The sequence below is a fragment of the Podarcis filfolensis genome, assembly GCF_964270895.1.
Source record: "Podarcis filfolensis genome assembly, chromosome: 4".
Lineage (NCBI taxonomy): Eukaryota > Metazoa > Chordata > Lepidosauria > Squamata > Lacertidae > Podarcis > Podarcis filfolensis.
The window spans coordinates 102271237-102292184 of record NC_139607.1 but is presented as its reverse complement, the minus strand read 5'-3'; the positions used below and the strand labels follow the sequence as shown (position 1 = coordinate 102292184).

At 45.8% G+C, this 20948-nt stretch overlaps 2 protein-coding genes across 6 annotated transcripts in view; both read right to left on the bottom strand.

Moving 5' to 3' along the window:
• LOC310760686 (uncharacterized protein) overlaps nt 1–20948 on the bottom strand; it is a 57872-nt gene that overhangs the window by 3078 nt on the left and 33846 nt on the right. Inside the window, exons 1-4 of one of the 5 annotated variants that reach the window (XM_083609661.1) lie at nt 4659–5160; nt 4363–4456; nt 4010–4092; nt 1041–1167 (exon numbers count right to left, since the gene is read on the bottom strand). The exons of 2 other annotated variants lie outside the window; for them this stretch is intronic. In XM_083609661.1, coding sequence (XP_083465787.1) covers nt 1041–1167; nt 4010–4092; nt 4363–4456; nt 4659–5075 — 721 coding nt within the window. In that variant the 5' untranslated portion in view covers nt 5076–5160. Of the gene's footprint in view, nt 1–1040; nt 1168–4009; nt 4093–4362; nt 4457–4658; nt 5161–20948 lie in introns of those variants that run through there. 2 more of the 5 variants (XM_083609662.1, XM_083609663.1) reach the window with 2 other exon arrangements.
• LOC310760877 (olfactory receptor 51G1-like) overlaps nt 1–20948 on the bottom strand; it is a 166317-nt gene that overhangs the window by 133537 nt on the left and 11832 nt on the right. The window lies entirely within an intron of this gene.

Below are 20948 nucleotides of genomic sequence, written 5' to 3'. Positions count from 1 at the left end.
ATACTGGGAGAGGCGGTCCTGTAGGTACGAGGGTCCTAGGCCGTGAAGGGCTTTAAAGGCCAAAACCAGCACCTTAAATCTGACCCTGTACTCCACCGGGAGCCAGTGCAGCTGGAAAAGCACTGGGCGAATATGCTCCCATGGCAGAGACCCCATGAGGAGCCTCGCTGCAACATTCTGCACCCGCTGGAGTTTCTGGGACAGCTTCAAGGGCAGTCCCGCGTAGAGCGAATTACAATAGTCAAGCCTGAAGGTGACCGTCGTATGGATCACTGTGGCCAGGTCAGGGCGAGAAAGGTAAGGGACCAACTGCTTGATGTGGCGAGGGTGGAAAAATGTCGCGTACAGCTTCCCGGTCATGTGGCCAGCATGAGTAAGTCGCTTCTGGTGAACCAGAACAGCACACGGAAACACCATTTACCTTCCCGTCAGAGCAGTACCTATTTATCTACTTGCACTTTGACGTGCTTTCGAACTGCTAGGTTGGCAGGAGCTGGGACTGAACAACAGGAGCTCACCCCGTCACGGGGATTCGAACTGCCGACCTTCCGATCGGCAAGTCCTATGCTCTGTGTTTTAACCCACAGCGCCACCCGTGTCCCTAACGCAGCAGTTCACATTTTAAAACAGCCAAACACCTTTGTCAGGCAACCCACGCTTGGGTTGGCGGAGAGCAACGGTTATGGAATCCCTTCCGTTTCCAACATCACTCTTCTCTTTGGACAACCAAAGACTGACAGGAGCAAAAACAAAAAGTGAAAACCTGACAGAAGCTACTTCAACTTCCCTAACAACTCTGAAGTTTACAGTTAAAATGGCCTCGATAGTTCAGACCAGCCTGATCCTTGTTTAAGAAGCTGCAACTGGAGGAAGATCATTCACAGAAAAAACAGTAATTTACTGTTCAAGGTTTTTTGTGGGAATATTGTAATCCCAGGTGTTGTATGGGGCGCTGTTGAATTCTGTGAAAATATATGAGGTTCATCACAGACAGCTGTTTTGAATTTAAAGAGATATTATGATCCCACAGGGAGCCTTACCAAGAGAGGCCACGATCCCACAAATCTCCTCCATGACGTCCTTATGCAGAGCTCTCTGGTCAGGATCCAGCAATGCCCACTCCTCGTCCGTGAAACGAACAGCGACATCTTCAAAGCACACTGGACCCTAAAAGAAAAAGGGAAATGTCTTCCTCTGAGACAGCAGAAATATGATCTGCTACACAATGTTATGTTGTTTCCTTCCTGTAAATTGCAGTGTTGTTTCAATAGGATTGCTTTGCTGTACATGTTAATTATGGTTGCTTATTTTAACACTTTAATGGAATTATTTAATTCTGCGTTTTAATTATGGGTATTCGTCTTTGTGCAAATAGGTGTTACTCCACCTGGTGTTTTTCAAGTCATTCTGCCTACGCAAGCATTCCAGTTTCCCCAATGGAAGGATCCACTTTCTCCTCTCCTCGTGTGCTGTTCTGGGAAGGTTCCCTCCCAATGCCCTAGAGCCAAATTCAAGGGGTTCATGGGGGCATGGAGAGGGGGAGGAATGGGGGGCAGGCCCCATTTTGCAGTGGACAGGGCTGGCTAGGTGAATCCTGGAAATTATTTGTTATCGTCTGTCCGCTGCTTAGAAGCCTATTTTAGCATTCAGTGATGAATAAAGAAATACAAGAAGCCTAGTTTGGATGGCCATCTGTCTTGGAGGATCTGAGACCCCTGCAATGCAGGGGGTGGGACTTGATGACCCTTGGGGTCCCTTTCAACTCTAGGATTCCATAAAAACAGCAACTGCAGATGAATCCTACTGGCAACATTCAGAAGACTGGTATGACAGAGTTATATGGGCAGGAAATCCCACAGTTCACAGCTGGAGTTAACTCTTTCTTAGCAAGAGCATGATATTCACAGACTTGGCTGAGTTTCAGGCCTAATGAGAAGAGCAGCTCATTCCCTGAGGGTCTGTCAGTTTGCATTGTCAATCAATTAATGGACTAGTTGTCTAGGTGGAAGTTTCTTTAGTGTGGAGGTATATGAAAAGTAAGATTAGGTAGTTTGCTTAAGTGGTCTTGTAAAGAGGTGCTCTGTTGAGTATTTTGTTGGAGAGGTTTGCTATGAAGTGATGTTTTCAGGTCTTGGTTTATATATTTGAGTGGAGTTTAAGATAAGGTAACGTAAGGTAAGGTATATAAGACAGCTGTTTTGATGAGTAAGTTGCGTCTTTTCCTTAACTGTGTCAGGTTTCATAGGTACTGTTTTGTTTTATAATGTGAGGGACTACATTTGAAAAACGTGAGTTGGTTTTTTAGGAGTCAGGATGTTGTTCTGCTGCTCACAGAAGCATCTGGTCAGACTGTTTAGTCTTTGGTCTACCAACCAAAGGCTAGGATTTATTCTTGTAGAAGGAAAATGTACATGCAGTGTTTTTCTAGAGGTGTTTTGCATATCAATACTTCCTGCACTTAATAAATGGGGGGATTGTGAGTCTGCATTTACAGTGGTGCCCCGCAAGACGAACGCCTCGCAAGACGAAAAACCCGCTAGACGAAAGGGTTTTCCGTTTTTCGATGCGCTTCGCAAGACGAATTTCCCTATGGGCTTCCTTCGCAAGACGAAAGCCCATAGGGAAATCTCCAGGACAGCGGGGAAGCGCAGCGCGTCTTCCCCACTGTCCTCGGACCTCCTCCGAAGGCTGGCGGTGGGGCGGAGAGACCTTCTCCCCGCGCCAGCCTTCGGATGGCTGTCCTGAAGACTTGCGGTGGGAGGAAGGTTTTCCTTCCCACCGCCAACATTCAGAATGCTGTTCTGAATGTTGGCGGTGGGGAGGAAAAACCCTCCTCCCACCGCAAGCCCCCGGAACAGAGGAGAAGCGCTGCGCGCCTTCCCCTCTGTTCCCGTACCTTTCCTGAAGGCTTGCGGTGGGGAGAAAAGCCCTTCTCCGCACCGCCAGCCTGGCAAGCGGTCTCCATAGGAACGCATTAATTGATTTTCAATGCATTCCTATGGGAAACCGTGCTTCGCAAGACGAAAAACTCGCAAGAAGAAAAAACTTGCGGAACGAATTAATTTCGTCTTGCGAGGCACCACTGTATTAGTGCAGAAAGCATTGATCTCTTTCCTATTCTGATTAATTCAAGAGGGTTCTGGAAGCTTGTCTGCATAAGAGAAATAAGCAGAAGGTTCTTGATGTTTGGGTTATTCCTTCAGAGAAGCTGAGTACAGCTGGTTTAAAGTGGTTCTCTTATCTCTTCTGTCAAGGTCAGGCTGACAATAATAAGAGGCCAGAAGGAGCCTCTTTCTCTTTCGCTCTCTCTTCCTTCTGGTGTTCTGTACAAAGTATGCTGACTGTTAAGGTTTAGACTTATTATGTTATGTAAGTAAAGTCTGCTGCAACTGGATTTCTTATGGACAGTGCCAATCTGCTAACTATATATTGGAGTTCTGCTCTGGATCAATATTGAGTCGAATTCCATGTCAGGGTCTTCCTCCACGAAATCAGTTGCTGAGAGTGAAGGCCTCCAGCTCCCCACAGCTTTCTAACTCCCCTCCTCTCTGGGGTTTCTTGCAAGCGATTGAGCAGTGCGCCAATGTGCAGCCTGCCTTTGCTCCTCCATTGTCAGACGTCTCCTGGTTCTGAGACACAATCAGGGAGGGTGGCTTCTAGCAGAAGAAGGAGCCAATGGTGGCTCCTCCTTCTCCTGACTCACCTCTGCCTCTCAACCTCCCTCCTCCCACTCGCCTCCTCCCTCTTCTGCCTCTGATTCTGCACTGCATTCTGCCACAGAGTCTCCCAGCTCACTAAGCCCTGTTACCCATTCAGATTCTGACACCTTCTCTTCCCAGGCTTCTCCCTCTTCCCCCTCATCCTTCTTCCACCTCCAATCCTTGGTCTCTAAGACGTCCTCCCTTCTTGGTTCCCCAGCTGCTTCCTCCCACCATTCCTCTGTGCCCAACCAGTCCATGACATTGCTCCATCCCTCGGCCTCTGTTGCCACAAGGCAGCTTCCCCTGACCTGATCTGGTTCCACAGCCGCTGCTTCCCTTCTGTCCCCATGAAAAAACGGATCAGGAAGTCTTGTCGGCATCATTCTGTCTCCTGCAAGAGAAAAAAGGTAATCAGGACGCCAGGAGTGCCTGCTTCTCTCACAGGTGAAACAGGGCATCTCTAACTACAAATGGGCCATTGAGAAAGCCTTACCTGCTGAGTGCAGTTGGACATTTGTTTCATATGTTTCATATGTTTGTTGTGCAGAAATATGTCTCCCCTGTTCTAGACCCTTGGCCCCAACAGTCACCCCCCCAAAAAAAAACAAGATGAAAAGAACCCACAGATTAGTTGGGAAACCAACAAAAGGAGAAAACCCACCATTCACCTTACCCAGTGGTGTCTCTCTGGTGTCCAACGGAGGCCTCTCTGCCTCACAGGAATCCAGGTCCATTTCTGCAAAATGATCATTTTCCTGAAAGACCAACAAGGATTCAAAACAGAGAAAGGTGAGAAATATAACAAAGAGAATGAAAAAGAAAAAAACTTTAAGAGTGTTAGATCTCATTCCATGGATGCCTCCCCAGAAAAAGGATAGGCCATCAGTAGGTCATTATGGGATGTTATCCATCCTGTTTGGAGCCCCTTGGGAGTATCCAGAGGAAAGTCTCTCTCACCTGCTTTCTCTCTGCCTGCTCTCTCTCCTCTGCCTGACTCAGGAGGAAACCTTCGGCCAGGGCCACCGCCTGGGAACTGGTCTCCGCTCCACAGTCCCTCACCCAGCTCTCCATCTCCAGTGGAAGGACAGCCAGGAACTGCTCCAAGATCACCAGGTCCAGCATTTCAGCTTTCGTGTGCTTTTCCGGCTTCAGCCACTGACGGTCAAGGTGGTAGAGTCGGCTGCAAACCTCTCGGGGTCCTTTGGCCTCCTGGAAACAGAACCGCCTCAACTGCTGGCTCTGCACCTCTGAGCGGAGGGTGTCCTCCTCACCCAGGATCTTCTGCACAGAGTTTTCCCAGAATCCCCCACTGCTCCCAGTTTGGATGGCATGGCCTCTTCCTGCTTCAGGGCCAGCTGAGTCTTGCTCATCCATCTGTGCTCTCGGGAAGCCTCTGAGAGATCAAAAGGAACCCTTTGATCTTTTTAAAACTCTGTCTGTCTTAATGAGAAGCTCTAGCAAATCCTACAAAGCAAATACATTGTTCTGTTACAAAAGTTGTACAATGTCAGGAGAAGAAAAAGGTTCCCTGAGCAAGCACGGATGAGTCTTGCTGGGAACCAGGGTAGGACTGTACCACAGCCCAGACTCTGAGCTATCTTTCTAAAAAGGAGGAGGAGGAGGAGGGGGGGGGGAGGAGGAGGAGGAGGAGGGAGGATGTAGGCCTCTAGAAGGGAGATTGTGGAAATGTGGAGGCAAGTGAAGAGATTAATGTGAGGGGACTCAGCCTGGTTCCTCCTTCCTTCCAGTCTATACATGAAGTCAGAACTGATTGACAAGGGAGTCATTGGTGCCTCGTGAAAAATGACTAGGAGTGTTGAGTCCGAATCTCCTTTCTTGTAGCTTGAAGCCACTGGTTGGAATCCTACCCCCAGGTGACATGGCTCTCCTACCTCCTCTCTGTCTCCTCCTCTCCAACTAAACATACCCAGCTCCTCATAAAGCTTGGCTTGATCTGCTTGGCTGGCCTCCTCTGCCAATAAGGAGAAAGAAAGAAGGGAAACAAAGGAAGAGGTTTTGGAGCAACCATTCATACACGTTTCCTCTGTTGTGCAATGATGCTGACCCGTGTCACACACAGCAGAAGTACTACAGGAGAAAAAGGAGGAGGAGGAGGAATAGGAGGAAGCAGCCTCTAGCCCCCCTAGAAGGAAGATTGCAATGCAAAATGTCGAGGCAACGGAAGGGATTTCTGGGAGATGAATCAGCCTGGTTTCTGCTGCCTCCCAGTCAATTCATGAAGTCAGAACTGACTGGCAAGGGAGTCATTTGTATCTTTTGAATAATGGATGCTTGGCTCTAGTGGGGGTCCTCACTTGGGGGTCCTCAGGAGTTGCTCTCCCCCCACCCCCACTTCCAGGCACATTTCTCCCCTGCTTCCATCTCCTTTTCTTGCACTTGGTCTCTCTGCTGCTCTCCAGACAGACTCCTGGGGTGGGGTCCCTTTTTCTTTGCTCCGAGGGCCAGGAATGTATCTGGTCAACCACCTGAGGGCCAAGTGGGTGGGGCCAAATACATCTCCCTTGAAATTTAGGCTAAGGTCCCTGGAGGCTCAGTGAGTAGCAGCGCCCATTTCCGGCTGCTTTGCCAGCTACAATCCCTTTGGGAGAGAGAGGATGTGGTCCTGGGATGCCCTGCTCTGGGTGCGAGGGGATTGCTGCAGTGGCCTCCGTGGGGAGCTGCCCTGGGAGACACTGGGAAACTGGTCTGCAATGCAGCAGCCAGGCTCTGGGCTGGGATCCCTCTCTTTACTCCTCTCCTTTCTCTCCCACCTTTCCTTCCTCCCTCCCTGTGGGGGTTTTCTTGGGGGGGCGGGTAGTCCCATCTCCTCGTCCAGCTTTGGAAAACCATTTGCACCTGTTTCCTCTGTTGTGCAATGACGCTGAGTGACGTCACACAGAGTTAAAGTCCCAGGGACTCCTTTGTTTGAAGAAGGGAGATTTCGGGGGAGTCAGTTTTCTGAAAGGGGGGGGGCGGAGGGCCAAATGATTTCGGGATCCTCTGATCTCCAGGAAAGAGAGCGTGGCAGACCTGGCCCCTCCCTGGCAGGACCCTCTCCTCCCTGACCTCCCCCCCTCTGCAGGAGCAGATCTGGCCCCCCAGGCCTCCTCCCCTGCTGCAGCCCTGGGACGACCCCCTCCCCGTCTCCCCACTGCACCCTCCGGGGGGGGGGAGAGGAGACTCACCAGATGGGGGGGGACAGCGAGGCAGCCCTTGCAGGAGAGACACCGAAGCAACACCCCCCCTTCCTTGCAGGAAAGGACTGGGGAGGGAGGGGCCTTGGCTCTGGAGGACCAGCCCCCTCTTGCTTCCTGTCCTCTCTAGGAAGGCAGCTCTCTTCCCTTTAACCCTTGCCAAGCCGAGTCCTCCCTCGCTCAGCCCTCTCTCACATTTTCATTTTTTCTTATGGATTTGGGGGGCAGTTGCCCCCCCCACCGGCTACGCCAATGCCCAGATATCCTTTTGGGGGTGAGGCTCTTGGCTGGACTCTGAGCATCTCCCTCCCTTGGCCAGAAACCAGAGGAAGAGCTTGCAGGGAAAAGGGCTTTGCAGGAGGCAAGGAAGCTCCTCCTAGAATTCAGGAGTGGAGAGATAGGAGGGGATCCCAGGGTCATCTAGTCCAACCCGAAGCAAGAGGGGGCCGGGTCTAGTTCCCCAAACAGGCAGCCCTGTTGAGGGAAGCTTTTAATGTTTAATAGGTTATTGTATTTTAGTGTTTTATTGCAAGCCGCCCAGAGTGGCTGGGGAAACCCAGCCAGATGGGCGAGATATAAATAAATTATTATTATTATTATTATTATTATTATTATTATTATTATTATTACAACCCCCAGCAATGCAGGAATCTCCGCTAAAGCATCCATGGCAGATGGCCGTCCGATCTCTGCTTAGATACCTCCAAGGAAGGAGAGTCCACCACCTCCCAAGGGAGACCTTCCCCCTGCCCAACTGCTCTTATGTGTCCCTCAAGGCAGCGGGTCCTGAGTTCTAGCCCTGCTGAAAGAATCATACTGGCTGCCAAGGAGGAACCCAGCGAAGTTCAAAATAAATAAATCCTATTCTCATCATAAATGAGTAATACTTTCTTGTGCATGCTTTTTCTGTCTAATAATTCTTATGCATGCTTTTTATGCTAATATACAAAAGTGTATCATTTCCCTTTCCAGAAATGCTGAACTGCTAATTCAAGGGACACTGAAGTCCTTGCAAGAGATGACAGGACAGCTTTCCAGATTAGTTATCTGGGAGTGAGACAGTTGGCAGAGTGGCATTGGGCTCTCTAAGATGCCAGCTACTACAGGAGTTGCTTTCTTGAGACTTTTTAGCGCTGCAATACCATTTTAAAAGAAGATTAATTTTTATGTGATGGTCGTGTGTGAGCAAAAACTCCACATCTGCCAAGGTTTCAGGAGAAGAAGAAGAAGAGTTTGGATTTGATATCCCGCTTTATCACTTCCCGAAGGAGTCTCAAAGCGGCTAACATTCTCCTTTCCCTTCCTCCCCCACAACAAGCACTCTGTGAGGTGAGTGGGGCTGAGAGACTTCAGAGAAGTGTGACTGGCCCAAGGTCACCCAGCAGCTGCAGGTGGAGGAGCGGAGACGCGAACCCAGTTCCCCAGATTAGGAGTCCACCACTCTTATTTTTTTTTATATAATATTTTTATTTTTTCCCATATAAACACAACATACATAAACATACAAAGACAAAAACAGAACAAAAAACATGTATCATTTCATATCCTAATTTCTTATACCTTTCTTCCCCGACTTCCTCATGCCTCCCTTTTCTGTATTCCAAATTCTTATCGATTGTTCAGCAAATCTTCCCTTATTTTAATTTAAATTTAGACTAGTCTTCCTTATTCTCCTTGTCTTAACCATAGCTAATAGTAACCATTTACTTTCCAGTCCAGCATCATTCTAACTTTCATTAATTTTGTAATATTTCTTTAAATAGTCTTTAAATTTTTTCCATTCTTCTTGCGCTGCTTCTCTTCCCTGGTTTCGGATTCTGCTCGTCATTTCTGCCAAACCCATGTAGTCTATCACCTTCATCTGCCATTCTTCCAGTGTGGGTAGCTCTTGCGTCTTCCAGGAGTCCACCACTCTTAACCACTACACCACACTGGCTCAGGACTAAGGGGTGAAATGAAGCTCCCCAGATCCCCAAAGGTTGAGGGAAAGGGTCTATCTCCCTTCTTCCTTTTCATTATCAGTTATTTCCACCTAAGAAATGGGAAGAAAGCAACTGCTCATGTAAAGCGCAGGGTTTGTTGGGGTGAAAATTCATGAGCTGACGATGGTATGATTTGTCAGCAATGAATATGATTTGTTCTTATCTGTAAGTGAAGTCACATTTGAAACAATACAGAAGCAGTCAATGGGAATTTCCTAGGAAGTCTTTTATTCAGTCTCACCTGCAATCATGTGTGCTGAACACACAGAAACACATAGATAATATGAAATAACTGGCAGTAACAGACTCCAGATATGCAGATGACACATCCTTGATGGCAGAAAGTGAGGAGGAATTAAAGAACTTTTTATTGAGGGTGAAAGAGGAGAGCGCAAAATATGGTCTGAAGCTCAACATCAAAAAAACAAAGATCATGGCCACTGGTCCCATCACCTCCTTGCAAATAGAAGGGGAAGAAATGGAGGCAGTGGGAGATTTTACTTTCTTGGGCTCCATGATCACTGCAGAAGGTGACAGCAGCCACGAAATTAAAAGACGCCTGCTTCTTGGGAGGAAAGCAATGACAAACCTAGACAGCATCTTAAAAAGCAGAAACATCACCTTGCCAACAAAGGTCCGTATAGCTAAAGCTCTGGTTTTCCCAGTAGTGATGTATGGAAGTGAGAGCTGGACCATAAAAAAGGCTGATCGCCGAAGAATGGATGCTTTTGAATTCTGGTGCTGGAGGAGACTCTTGAGAGTCCCATGGACTGCAAGAAGATCAACCCTCTCCATTCTGAAGGAAATCAGCCCTGAGTGCTCACTGGAAGGACAGATCCTGAAGCTGAGGCTCCAATACAGTGGTGCCTCGCAAGACGGAAAACCCGCTAGATGAAAGAGTTTTCCGTTTTGGAGGTGCTTCGCAAAACGAATTTCCTATGGGCTTGCTTCACAAGACGAAAATGTCTTGCGAGTTCCTGCGGGGTTTTTTTCCTCCCCCCCCCTTTTTCTAAGCCGCTAAGCCGATAAGCCGCTAAAAGCCGCTAATAGCGCTAATCCGCTAATCCGTCAATGGGCTTGCTTCGCAAGACGAAAAAACCGCTAAACGAAGAGACTCGCAGAACGGATTCTTTTCGTCTTGCGAAGCACCACTGTACTTTGGCCACCTCATGAGAAGAGAAGACTCCCTGGAAAAGACCCTGATGTTGGGAAAGATGGAGGGCACAAGGAGAAGGGGACGACAGAGGACGAGGTGGTGGGACAGTGTTCTCGAAGCTACCAGCATGAGTTTCACCCAACTGCGGGAGGCAGTGGAAGACAGGAGTGCCTGGCATGCTCTGGTCCAGGGGGTCACGAAGAGTCAGAGACGACTAAACAACTAAACAACAACAACAGTCTCCAAATAACACTCAACACATGCAAGCAGATTAATGCAATAGTACATATGATTTCCGCACCTCCTTTTAAAAAAATTGCTTTTATTTATTTTCATGGTAGAAAAGATAATTTTAAATAAAGCAATGGTTACAACCATAAACAACAAATACCTTACCCTGATGAAATTGCAGACTTTCATCATGCCATGTGTTAAAGTTTCATTTGATTACAGTGGTACCTTGGGTTAAATATGCTTCAGGTTACAGACGCTTCAGGTTACAGACCCCGCTAACCCAGAAATATTACCTCGGGTTAAGAACTTTGCTTCAGGATGAGAACAGAAATCGTGCTCCACCGGCACAGCGGCAGCGGGAGACCTCATTAGCTGAAGTGGTGCTTCAGGTTAAGAACAGACCTCCAGAACGAATTACCGTAAGTAGTTAACCCGAGGTACCACTGCACTCTAAAAGATCACACCATATTTTCCCATGATTACTGGTTGGAGTCTTTAAAAAAAAACAATTTTTAAAGCAAATTTTACATAACAAATTTAAATTCAAACAAATATCTCATCTCATCATGGAGGATTCCCTGACTCAAGGACTTCTTCCACTTGCCTTGCTCCCTCTCTGGCCCTAGGACTCCTCATGAGGAGCTGTTCCTGGAGGGAGACCTGTGAGGGGAGAGACTCCATCAGGCAAGGCCTCCTTCCACCTGCCTTGCCCCCCCCCCAGTCTCTGCTTTTCAATTTCCATCGTATTATTTTACGTACTGTGGCTTGCCGTTGCTTTATTTATTATAGTTTAGAAATTATTTATTGTAACTGTTAAGACTGAATTTCTGTTTCACTTTTATATGCTGATATTATTATTTTATACTATTCTAATGATTGTTGAATGCTACTTTTTTGCTGTAGGTTGCTTATCTTAAAGTTATGTTTTATTATCTCATTTTTGTATTGCATTAGATTGTTATAAGATGTACATTTTTTGTTTCTTCAGTTTGTAAACCGCCATGAGTATTATAAGATAGAAAGATGGTATACAAATTAAAAATGCTGATGATGACTGACATCAACTGCAATGGTACAAAAGAATATGAAAAAATAGTTCTTTTTTGTACATAAGTTAAAGTATAAGTTACAATAATTTAAAAAGATGGATAGAAAATAAGGTTTATAGCTGTAATGCTAGGAGATAAGGATTTGCTGGATGAACAATTTGAACTGGAATACAAGAAGGGGAGGTATGAGGAGGTCAGGGAAATATGTTATTAGAAAATATGATATGAAATTTATGTGTTTTTAATATTTTTTCTTTTTAATTTTTTTCTCTTCTTTCTTTTTCTTTGTGGTTTGTATAAAATGGAAAATTTTAATAAATATCTTTAAAATAAATAAATAAATAAAATAAAATGCTGATGACGATTTCCAGCAAACATTTAAAGCAGTTCTATATATTTTTGTTACTCTTACAGGTGTTAAATACCACCAATACATCATTTTCATATAATTTTCCTTCAACGCACAGAACGCTGTAAATTTCAAGTCCTCCCTCCAGTTTTTTCCAAGATGAAAATTGGATATTATGCCCAATATATTGTGTTTAATCATTACTGATTAAACACCTGCTACAATTTGACTTCTTCATCTTTTGTATGCCACTCTAGCAACAATTTATACATTTCAGAAAGTAGCTTCACATTATTTTCCAATAAGTCTTTTTCAAACCTTGAAATTTCTGTACTAAATCCATTGTTCTATTTTAAACACATCATTTAATTGATGCTATTGCAACCAATCTGTAACCAACTTTCTTACATCTTCAAAACTTTTCAATTTCAGTTGTTCTACTTCTATGAATAACTTTTGATAGGTTGCCCATTCACATTTAGCATTAGTCTTTTTTAGAGATATAGCTTTCACTGGTGAAAGCCACCATGGTGTTTTCTGTTCTAACAGGTTTTTATATTTTTCCCATACTCCATAAATTGCTTTTCTTACCAAATGATTCAAAAATCCTTTTGCACTTTGGTCTTCTTATACCATAAATGTGCATGCCAACCAAATATATTACCATGACCCTCAAGGTCTAAGTTGTCTGTATTTTTTAACATTATCCACTCCCGTAGCCAGCAGAGACATGATGCCTCATAATATAATTTCAAATCTGGCAGAGAGAAGCGACCTCTTTCTTTGGTATCTGTTAATAGTTTATATTTACTCCTTGGTTTTTTGCCCTGCCAGATAAATTTGGAAATATCTTTTTGCCATTGTTTGAAGTGTCCCTCTCTGTTGACCATGGGTATTGTTTGAAATATAAACAACATTCTTGGCAATACATTCATTTTCATAACTGAAATTCTTTCCCAAAGTGATAGATTCACCCTTCCCCAGATCTCCACATTTTTCTTTGTCTCATTCCACGTTGTTACATAATTATCCTTTAAAATGTTTATATTCTTAGCAGTTAGCCATACTCCCAGATACTTCGCCTTTTTTAATTGTCAATTGTGTTGCTAGTTGTAGTTTATTTTTATTTTGTTCTGTCATATTTTTCACCAATACTTTTGTTTTATTTTTATTTAACTTGAATCCTGCTACTGGCCCAAACTCAAATATTTTATCTAATACCCTTGGTATACTTACCAACGGGTTTTCCAGTTATTACAAGGTCGTCTGTAAATGCTCTCAATTTATACACTTTGCACCCAACTGTTATACCTTTTATTTCTTCATTAAATCTTATGTTCCTCACCAGGGTCTCTAATACTAAAATAAACAATAATGATGACAAGGGGCAACCCTGTCCTGTCTCTTTTGTAATTTTACACTTTTCTGATACTACATTATACACTATCAGCATTGCCTGCTGATCTGTATAAATTGCATCAATTCCTCTTAAAAATGGTTCTCCAAAATTCACCATTTCCATAGATTTTTTCCAAGGCACATTGTCAAAGGCCTTCTCTGCATCCACAAACATCAAAGCAGCCTGCTTTTCATTCCTGACCTCCAGATATTCCATTATATCAATTATATTCCTTATGTTGTCCTTCGTCTGTTGGCCAGGAAGAAAGCCAACTTGATCCTGATGAATTAACTTTTTTAACAACAATTCACCATAATATTAGCAAATAATTTATAATCATTGTTGAGCAGAGAAATAGGCCTATTTTTTACTGAAAGCAAATCTGTGTCTTGTTTGGAAGTAATTTTATGTATGCCTCTTTCCATGAATCTGGAATTTTCCCTGTGTTCAATATTTTATTCATTACATCTTTCAACGGTTGTATCAGAAAGTCTTGTAGTTATTTTTATAATATTTGGCTGATAGACCATCTGGCTCTGGCGATTTACCTAATTTTAAATGGTTAACTCCTTGTTGCACCTCTTGTATTGTTATTGGTGCATTCAAATAACTTTCTCCTTCAGAATTTTTGGTAACTTACTCTGCTTTAAATATTCTTCAATTATATCTTTATTTTCTTTACCAGCTTGATATTGCTCTGTATAATATTTTACAAATTGCCTTCTAATATCCTTCGGGTTATCTACTATTTTGCCTTCTATTCTCAATTTATTTATTACAGTCTGTCACTGTTTCTTTTTTTAATTGCCAGGCAAGTAGTTTCCCTGGTTTATTTGCAAATCCAAAGTTTTTCTGCCTTAGCATTTTAATCTTCCATTCAATTTCTTGGTTCACTAACATTGAGAATTGTATTTGTAACGTTTTTACATTCCGTTTTATTGAATATTTTCAGGGGGTTTTTTATCAATTCTTTTTCATTTCTAATCAATTCTTTCAAAATTTCTTTTTACCTTTTGTAACCTTTTTTTGATATGCACTTTGCTGAATAAAGAAAGCTATCACCACTGCTTTACTTGTATCCCGGACCCTTGATTCAAATTTAATTCAAAATAGTCTTTCAGGATTTTTGCTGTTTTTTTGCAAAGTTAGTTGGTGTCAGGGGACTGCCATCAGAACAGGGGAGGGAAGCAGGGGAGCAGTTGGGATACAGAGTGTCTCCAAAGATCCTGAGGAGCAGCTCCTCCTCCAGCGGTGGGGAAAGCCACACCTCCAGTGAAGGAGAGAGGGAAGGGACCAGCCAAGTGGGGAAAGGGGTTGAGGATGCTGTGGAGAGCCCCAGCACCTCACATAGCCAGGCTGACCAGGAGAGACGTACACCCCTTCCGTTGCCCAGCCTGCACAGAGGGGTGAAACGTAAGGAAGGGAGGTGGAGGCTTGGGGTACCGAAGTTCTTATGCTGGGGGAGAAGCCAGAAGGGGCCACTCCCGGATTCTGCAAGTGACTAAGATGGACATGAACTTTGTGTTTCTGCACTGTAAATAGTTTGCACCACTAAAACCTGTAAAAGACAGGTCGGAATCCCACCTGGTTACTCACGAGCAACCACCACCCACATCTGACAACAATCCGGTAGTCATTGCGGTTGCTCCCATGTAGCAGTGGAGAGCGGTATGATGGATCAAGAGGATACTGGGAGTCTGGAGGAGCAAAGAGCAGCGGGCAGAGGGGCTACAGGCAGAAGTGCTGGGGAAGAGGTGGCGTGGAACGTAGCAGCGGAACGTGGAGCTGGAAGCGCACGTCGCTGAGCTCTCAGCGAGGCTGGAGGAGCGCAGAGTGCAGGACCAGCAAATCAGAGCAGCTCCGGTGGTGAGAAAAGTACCATCTCTGGTGAGCAATTTTGGTGGGAACCCTCAAGAATACCTTGCCTTTAAGACTGAGATTAAATATGCCTGGACTTACAAAGGAGGGAATTTGCTAATGATGAGGAGAGGGTGGCGTTCATAGTTTCCCATTTGGAAGGGGCAGCCCGGGAATGAGTGAGACACTTAATAGAGGTGGGAAACGATGCCCTCCAGGACTTGGGGAAATTTTATGAGGTGATGGACGCAATGTTCACCAGTGAAATTCAGGGGGATGTCACACAGCAGGAGCTACTGACCCTCAAGCAGGGATCCCTGGGGCTGGGAGCTGGGGGCACTGTCATACAGTGGTTCCGCTCCTTTCTCCTGGGCCGTGTTCAGAAAGTGGTGGGGGGGATGAGTGTTCAGACCCCTGGGCTCTCACTTGTGGGGTGCCTCAGGGTTCTGTCCTCTCCCCCATGCTTTTCAACATCTACCGTATTTTTCGCACGATTGGACGCACCGGACCATAGGACGCACCTAGTTTTGAGGGGGGAAAATCAAGGAAAAAATATGATTCCCCCCCCCCCCCCGCAGCTCTGGGAGCAGTGGACAGGCTGCACGCAGCCTGTGCGCTACTCCAAGACCTTCTCCCTGCTTTTGCGGGAGGTGGCGGAATTCCCCCACCTCCCGCAAAAGCCCACAGGAGCCCCGCGTGACTCCTGCGGGCTTTTCGACCAGGAGGGAGAAGGGACTGAAACGGCCAGTCAGTCCCTTCTCCCTCCTTGGGGAAAAGCCCCCAAGAGCCGCTCGCTCTTTAAAGGGTGCGCGGCTTCTGCGGGCTTTTCTAGGAGGTGGGGGAATTCCCCCACCTCCTAGAAAAGCCAGCAAAGCCACGGAGCCCCTTTAAAGAGCGCGCGGCTTTTGCCTGCTTTTGCGGGAGGTGGGGGACTTCCCCCATCTCCCGCAAAAGCCCGCAGCAGGGAGAAGGGACGGACTCGGCCAGTCAGTCCCTTCTCCCTCCTTGGGGAAAAGCCCCCAAGAGCTGCGCGCTCTTTAAAGGCTGTGCGGCTCTTGCAGGCTTTTCTGCGAGGTGGGGGAATTCCCCCACCTCCTAGAAAAGCCAGCAAAGCCACAGAGCCCCTTTAAAGAGTGCGCAGCTTTTGCCTGCTTTTGCGGGAGGTGGGGGAATTCCCCCATCTCCCGCAAAAGCCCGCAGGAGGGAGAAGGGACTGAAACGGCCAGTCAGTCCCTTCTCCCTCCTTGGGGAAAAGCCCCCAAGGGTCGCTCGCTCTTTAAAGGGTGCGCGGCTCCTGCGGGCTTTTCTAGGAGGTGGGGGAATTCCCCCACCTCCTAGAAAAGCCAGCAGAAGCCACAGAGCCCCTTTAAAGAGCGCGCAGCTTTTGCCTGCTTTTGCGGGAGGTGGGGGAATTCCCCCATCTCCCGCAAAAGCCCACAGGAGGGTTGGAGAGTAGCGCCTCCCCGCTGCCCCCCATCCTCTGGGGTTGGCGATGGGGGAAGCACTGCTTTCCCCACCGCCAGCCTCAAAGAGCAGACTCTCCTGGCTTCAGCCGAAGCAACGCGAAGCCTCCGGAGCACAGGCTTCGGAGGCTTTGCCTTGCTATCGCTGAAGCCAGGGAGCCTGCATTCGCTCCATAGGACGCACACACATTTCCCCTTCATTTTTGGAGGGGAAAAAGTGCGTCCTATAGAGCGAAAAATATGGTATATGCAGCCGCTGGGAGAGATCATCAGGGGGTTTGGGCTGGGTGTTCATGCGGATGATACCCAGCTCTACCTCTCTTTCAAATCAGAACCAGTGAAGGCGGTGAAGGTCCTGTGTGAATGCCTGGAGATTGTCGGAGGTTGGATGGTGGCTAACAGATTGAGGTTGAATCCTGACAAGACCGAAGTACTGTTCTTGGGGGACAGGAGGCGGGCAGGTGTGGAGGATTCCCTGGTCCTGAATGGGGTAACTGTGCCCCTGAAGGACCAGGTGCACAGCCTGGGAGTCATTTTGGACTCGCAGCTGTCCATGGAGGCACAGGTTAAATCTGTGTCCAGGGCAGCTGTTTACCAGCTCCATCTGGTATGCAGGCTGAGACCCTATCTGCCTGCGGACTGTCTTGCCAGAGTGGTGCATGCTCTGGTTATCTCCCGCTTGGACTACTGCAATGCCCTCTACGTGGGGCTACCTTTGAAGGTGACCAGGAAACTACAACTAATGCAGAATGCGGCAGCCAGACTGGTGACTGGGAGCGGCCGCCGAGACCACATAACAAGACCTACAGAGGCTCCCAGTACGCTTCCGAGCACAATTCAAAGTGTTGGTGCTGACCTTTAAAGCCCTAAATGGCCTCAGCCCAGTATACCTAAAGGAGCGTCTCCACCCCCATCGTTCTGCCCGGACACTGAGGTCCAGCGCCGAGGGCCTTCTGGCGGTTCCCTCACTGCGAGAAGCCAAGTTACAGGGAACCAGGCAGAGGGCCTTCTCGGTAGTGGCGCCTGCCCTGTGGAACGCCCTCCCATCAGATGTCAAAGAGAACAACAACTATCAGACTTTTAGAAGACATCTGAAGGCAGCCCTGTTTAGGGAAGCTTTTAATGTTTGATGTATTAGAGGATTTTAATATTTTTTTGGAAGCCGCCCAGAGTGGGCGGGGTACAAATAATAAATTATTATTATTATTATTATTATTATTATTATTATTATTATTATCCCTGTTTGCAGCTATTGGTCACAGTTCGCAATGCTGGTGCACAAGCTGGACTGGGATTTGTTGTCGGAACCCATGCTGGCTCTCTTTAGGGCAGGCTTAAATTTGGACATTAAGAATGAGCCCTCCAGGGGACCCTGACCGAGATCCATGGATGAGCTGACCAAGGCGGCGTTATCTATTGGTGTTTGGCAAGAGGCACGTGTACAGGAAAGGCGGGAAATCAGAGGGGTTATATTTATTCTTTGCATAAATTACTGCACCTCTTTTTTTAGTTTTGTCTGATGATATAAAGTTGTTTGTTCATCAAGACTTTTCTGTTTTCTTGCTACATGTGCTTCTTGCATATTATGTCCAAATTCTCTAGTCACCTAATCAACAAAGTTTGTAACTCCATCCCTAAAAGAGAGACTTCTCTGGCTTAATTTGTTTCTGAGAAACCCATGCTTTCAACCTGTATATTTATGTTGTGAACCACTGTGAAATCTTCAGATGAAGGGCACATAAATTTTAAAAATGAGAATAAACAAGGATATTGACAAGCTGGAACATGTACAAAGGAAGATGACCAAGATGATCTAATATTATTTATGTATTTATTTAATTTGTATACTATCCTATACCAGGACTGCCAACCTGAATAAATTATTGGGGGGGGGGGGCAGGTAAGCCCCACCTCGCATAATCAATCACAGGATGTGATGCAGGCACACCATTAGAATGGCAATGCCTATCAACAGGGGAGTGGCCCCCTGAAATTTTATTTTGTTTTTGTTAAAAAAATAAATCTGATGTAAACAGCATTTATCAATCTCAAATTACAATTCAAATATATATCAATTATAAAGCAAATTATACATTTTGTGTGGCCTCCTGCATGGTAGATTTCAAGGTGAGATAATTTTATTTCATCCTGCTTCTGAAATCTTAATTAATCCAATTATAATCAGTCTTGATCTTAATCCCTTATCGGCAGCTTCAAAGTTTTTTACTTCTATTCATATTAACACATTTGTTAAATTTTATTTCTGCAAGAGGAGTTCTGTATCCCATATATTTCCTGCGTATGATGTTTATTTTATCCATGTTTCTTCATCCTTCCTCTTCTCCACCATGTCCTGCACAGCATCGATACTTCTGCTCTTTTCCTTTGTTCCCAGAGAATGAAGCTGTAATTTCAACTGTGTCACACGCCACCTTTTTGTTGTTGTTATTGAGTCTAGATAGAGAGTAATTTGGCATCCTGCCAAATCTCTAGCAAGATTCCACCTACAGCTTCTTGTCCAACTCTCTCAATTATGATCTGGCATCTTCAAAGCTCAAAATCCAGGTCATCCCATTGCAATACAGTGGAAATTCAATGTTTTAAATTCATTTCAATTTTCTCACACAGTTCTATTTTCTGTTGTAATTTGTAAGTATAATCCCATTCTCCTCTTGCCTTTTATCAGTTTGTTAGCATTCAAAGGGGTTTTGCTGAATCATTTATGTAGCAAACATGATATATACAAAGAGAGGGTAAAGGCTGTTACGAAAAAGGAGCAATGCTGGCTGAGTGCTCCAGATGGCTGGAAAGCCAAACAGGATGTTGATGTTTTGGGACTGTACCGTGGGAACAAAGGAACAGTCTATTCACACCACTGAGCACCGGATGTTAGCTCAGAGTGTCATCTGACCTGTACTGGAAGTACATGGGAGGAGTTATTCTCTCTCTGCTGTTGATGTAAAGAGAGTGCAGACACGTTTTCTCTGTACTGCTGGAAAGACAGAAATAAAGGCATGTAAATACATTTCTGTCTGTCTCTCTCCCCTCCCTGGGGATGGCAGGGGAGGGATGGTGTGTTCTTCTCACGTTTGAGGAGGATCGCCGATAGAGATCTCGCCTTGTCTTGCCGGGAGCCGCTGACGGGGGAGATCAACAAGGAACTCAAGCCGGGCACCTGGAGAGTGGCCAATTCCTCTGACTAAGGCTTGAATTCCGACAACTGGTAGCAGAAGCCGCTGGTTATCTGATCCATGGGAATCAGCATGAGAGGTGAGAGGTCGATGGATCGTGTGCCATCCTCTGCACCAAGGGAAAGAAGTCAACGTCGGCATTGCAGCCAGAAGCTGAACAGACGGCTGGACACCGAGAGCGGGTGTTTTCCAAGCAACGGAGCCCCAAAAGGTATGCTGACTTTCGGGCTAAAAGTGTGAACGCAGATTGATTCATTCTCTGGTTCACAGGAGCTGCGTTACATACCATATTTTACATCGAAGGAAGTCTTCTTTCCAGTTTGAATCATTATGGCTCTGTAGCTGTTTCAAATTAAGGGTCTGGTGACTTCTGTTTCAGTGTATCTGAAGAAGTGTGCATGTACACGAAAGCTTATACTCAGAACAAACATAGTTGGTCTCTAAAGTGCTACTGGACAATTTTTCAATTTAGCAGTTTATGATATTTTCCCATATTTTACAGCATGTGTCTGTATATTAGTTCTAAATTTATTCTAATAAACTGAACTCCCTCTGCTTCTTAATGGCTGCGTAGGAGGGTTACAGATAAGCAAAGTGCTTTTGCACTCAGCGCCTCCCTGCCGCTCGGATTCCATGCCGGAGCAAGAGCCAGGTAACGAGATGATCTGTGAGTGAAGCTAACTCCCCCCGGGTCCTGGGGGGAGCTTGCAAGGAAAATTACTCTCAAATCATCCATGTTTATTCTTTGCTAACGATCACCGCTATAGTGGGAGTGGCATTAAGGCAGACTGGAACTGGAAATCCAGCCCCCTAAAATATTTTATAATGGGAGGGGGCAAAGACCCCATGGCCTCTAGGAGTTGCCTCCCATAGCCTACACCCACAGGTTTCAGGGTGGTTACAAAATAAAAACACAATATAATAAAACGAAAATACGCATACACAAAAAACACCTTACACTCCCCCTCCAAACATTTTAAAAAGGCATTAGATGTCAATCGGCCAAAGACCTGGTTAAAGAGGCACATATCTGGCTGGCGACTAAAGTGGTATTATGAAGGGTTTTTCTGCCCTTCGTATGAATTCTTTGGTGGGAAGTGAGATGGTAGCTCTTACTGAAGCTCTTTCCACATTCCCTGCACTGATAGGGTTTCTCTCCTGTATGAATTCTATGATGGAAAGTAAGATAGGAGCTCGTACTGAAGCTCTTTCCACATTCCCTGCACTGATACGGTTTCTCCCCTGTATGAATTCTTTTGTGGAAAGTGAGATAGGAGCTCGTACTGAAGCTTTTTCCACATTCCCTGCACTGATAAGGTTTCTCCCCTGTATGAATTCTTTGGTGGGAAGTGAGATGGGAGCTATAGCTGAAG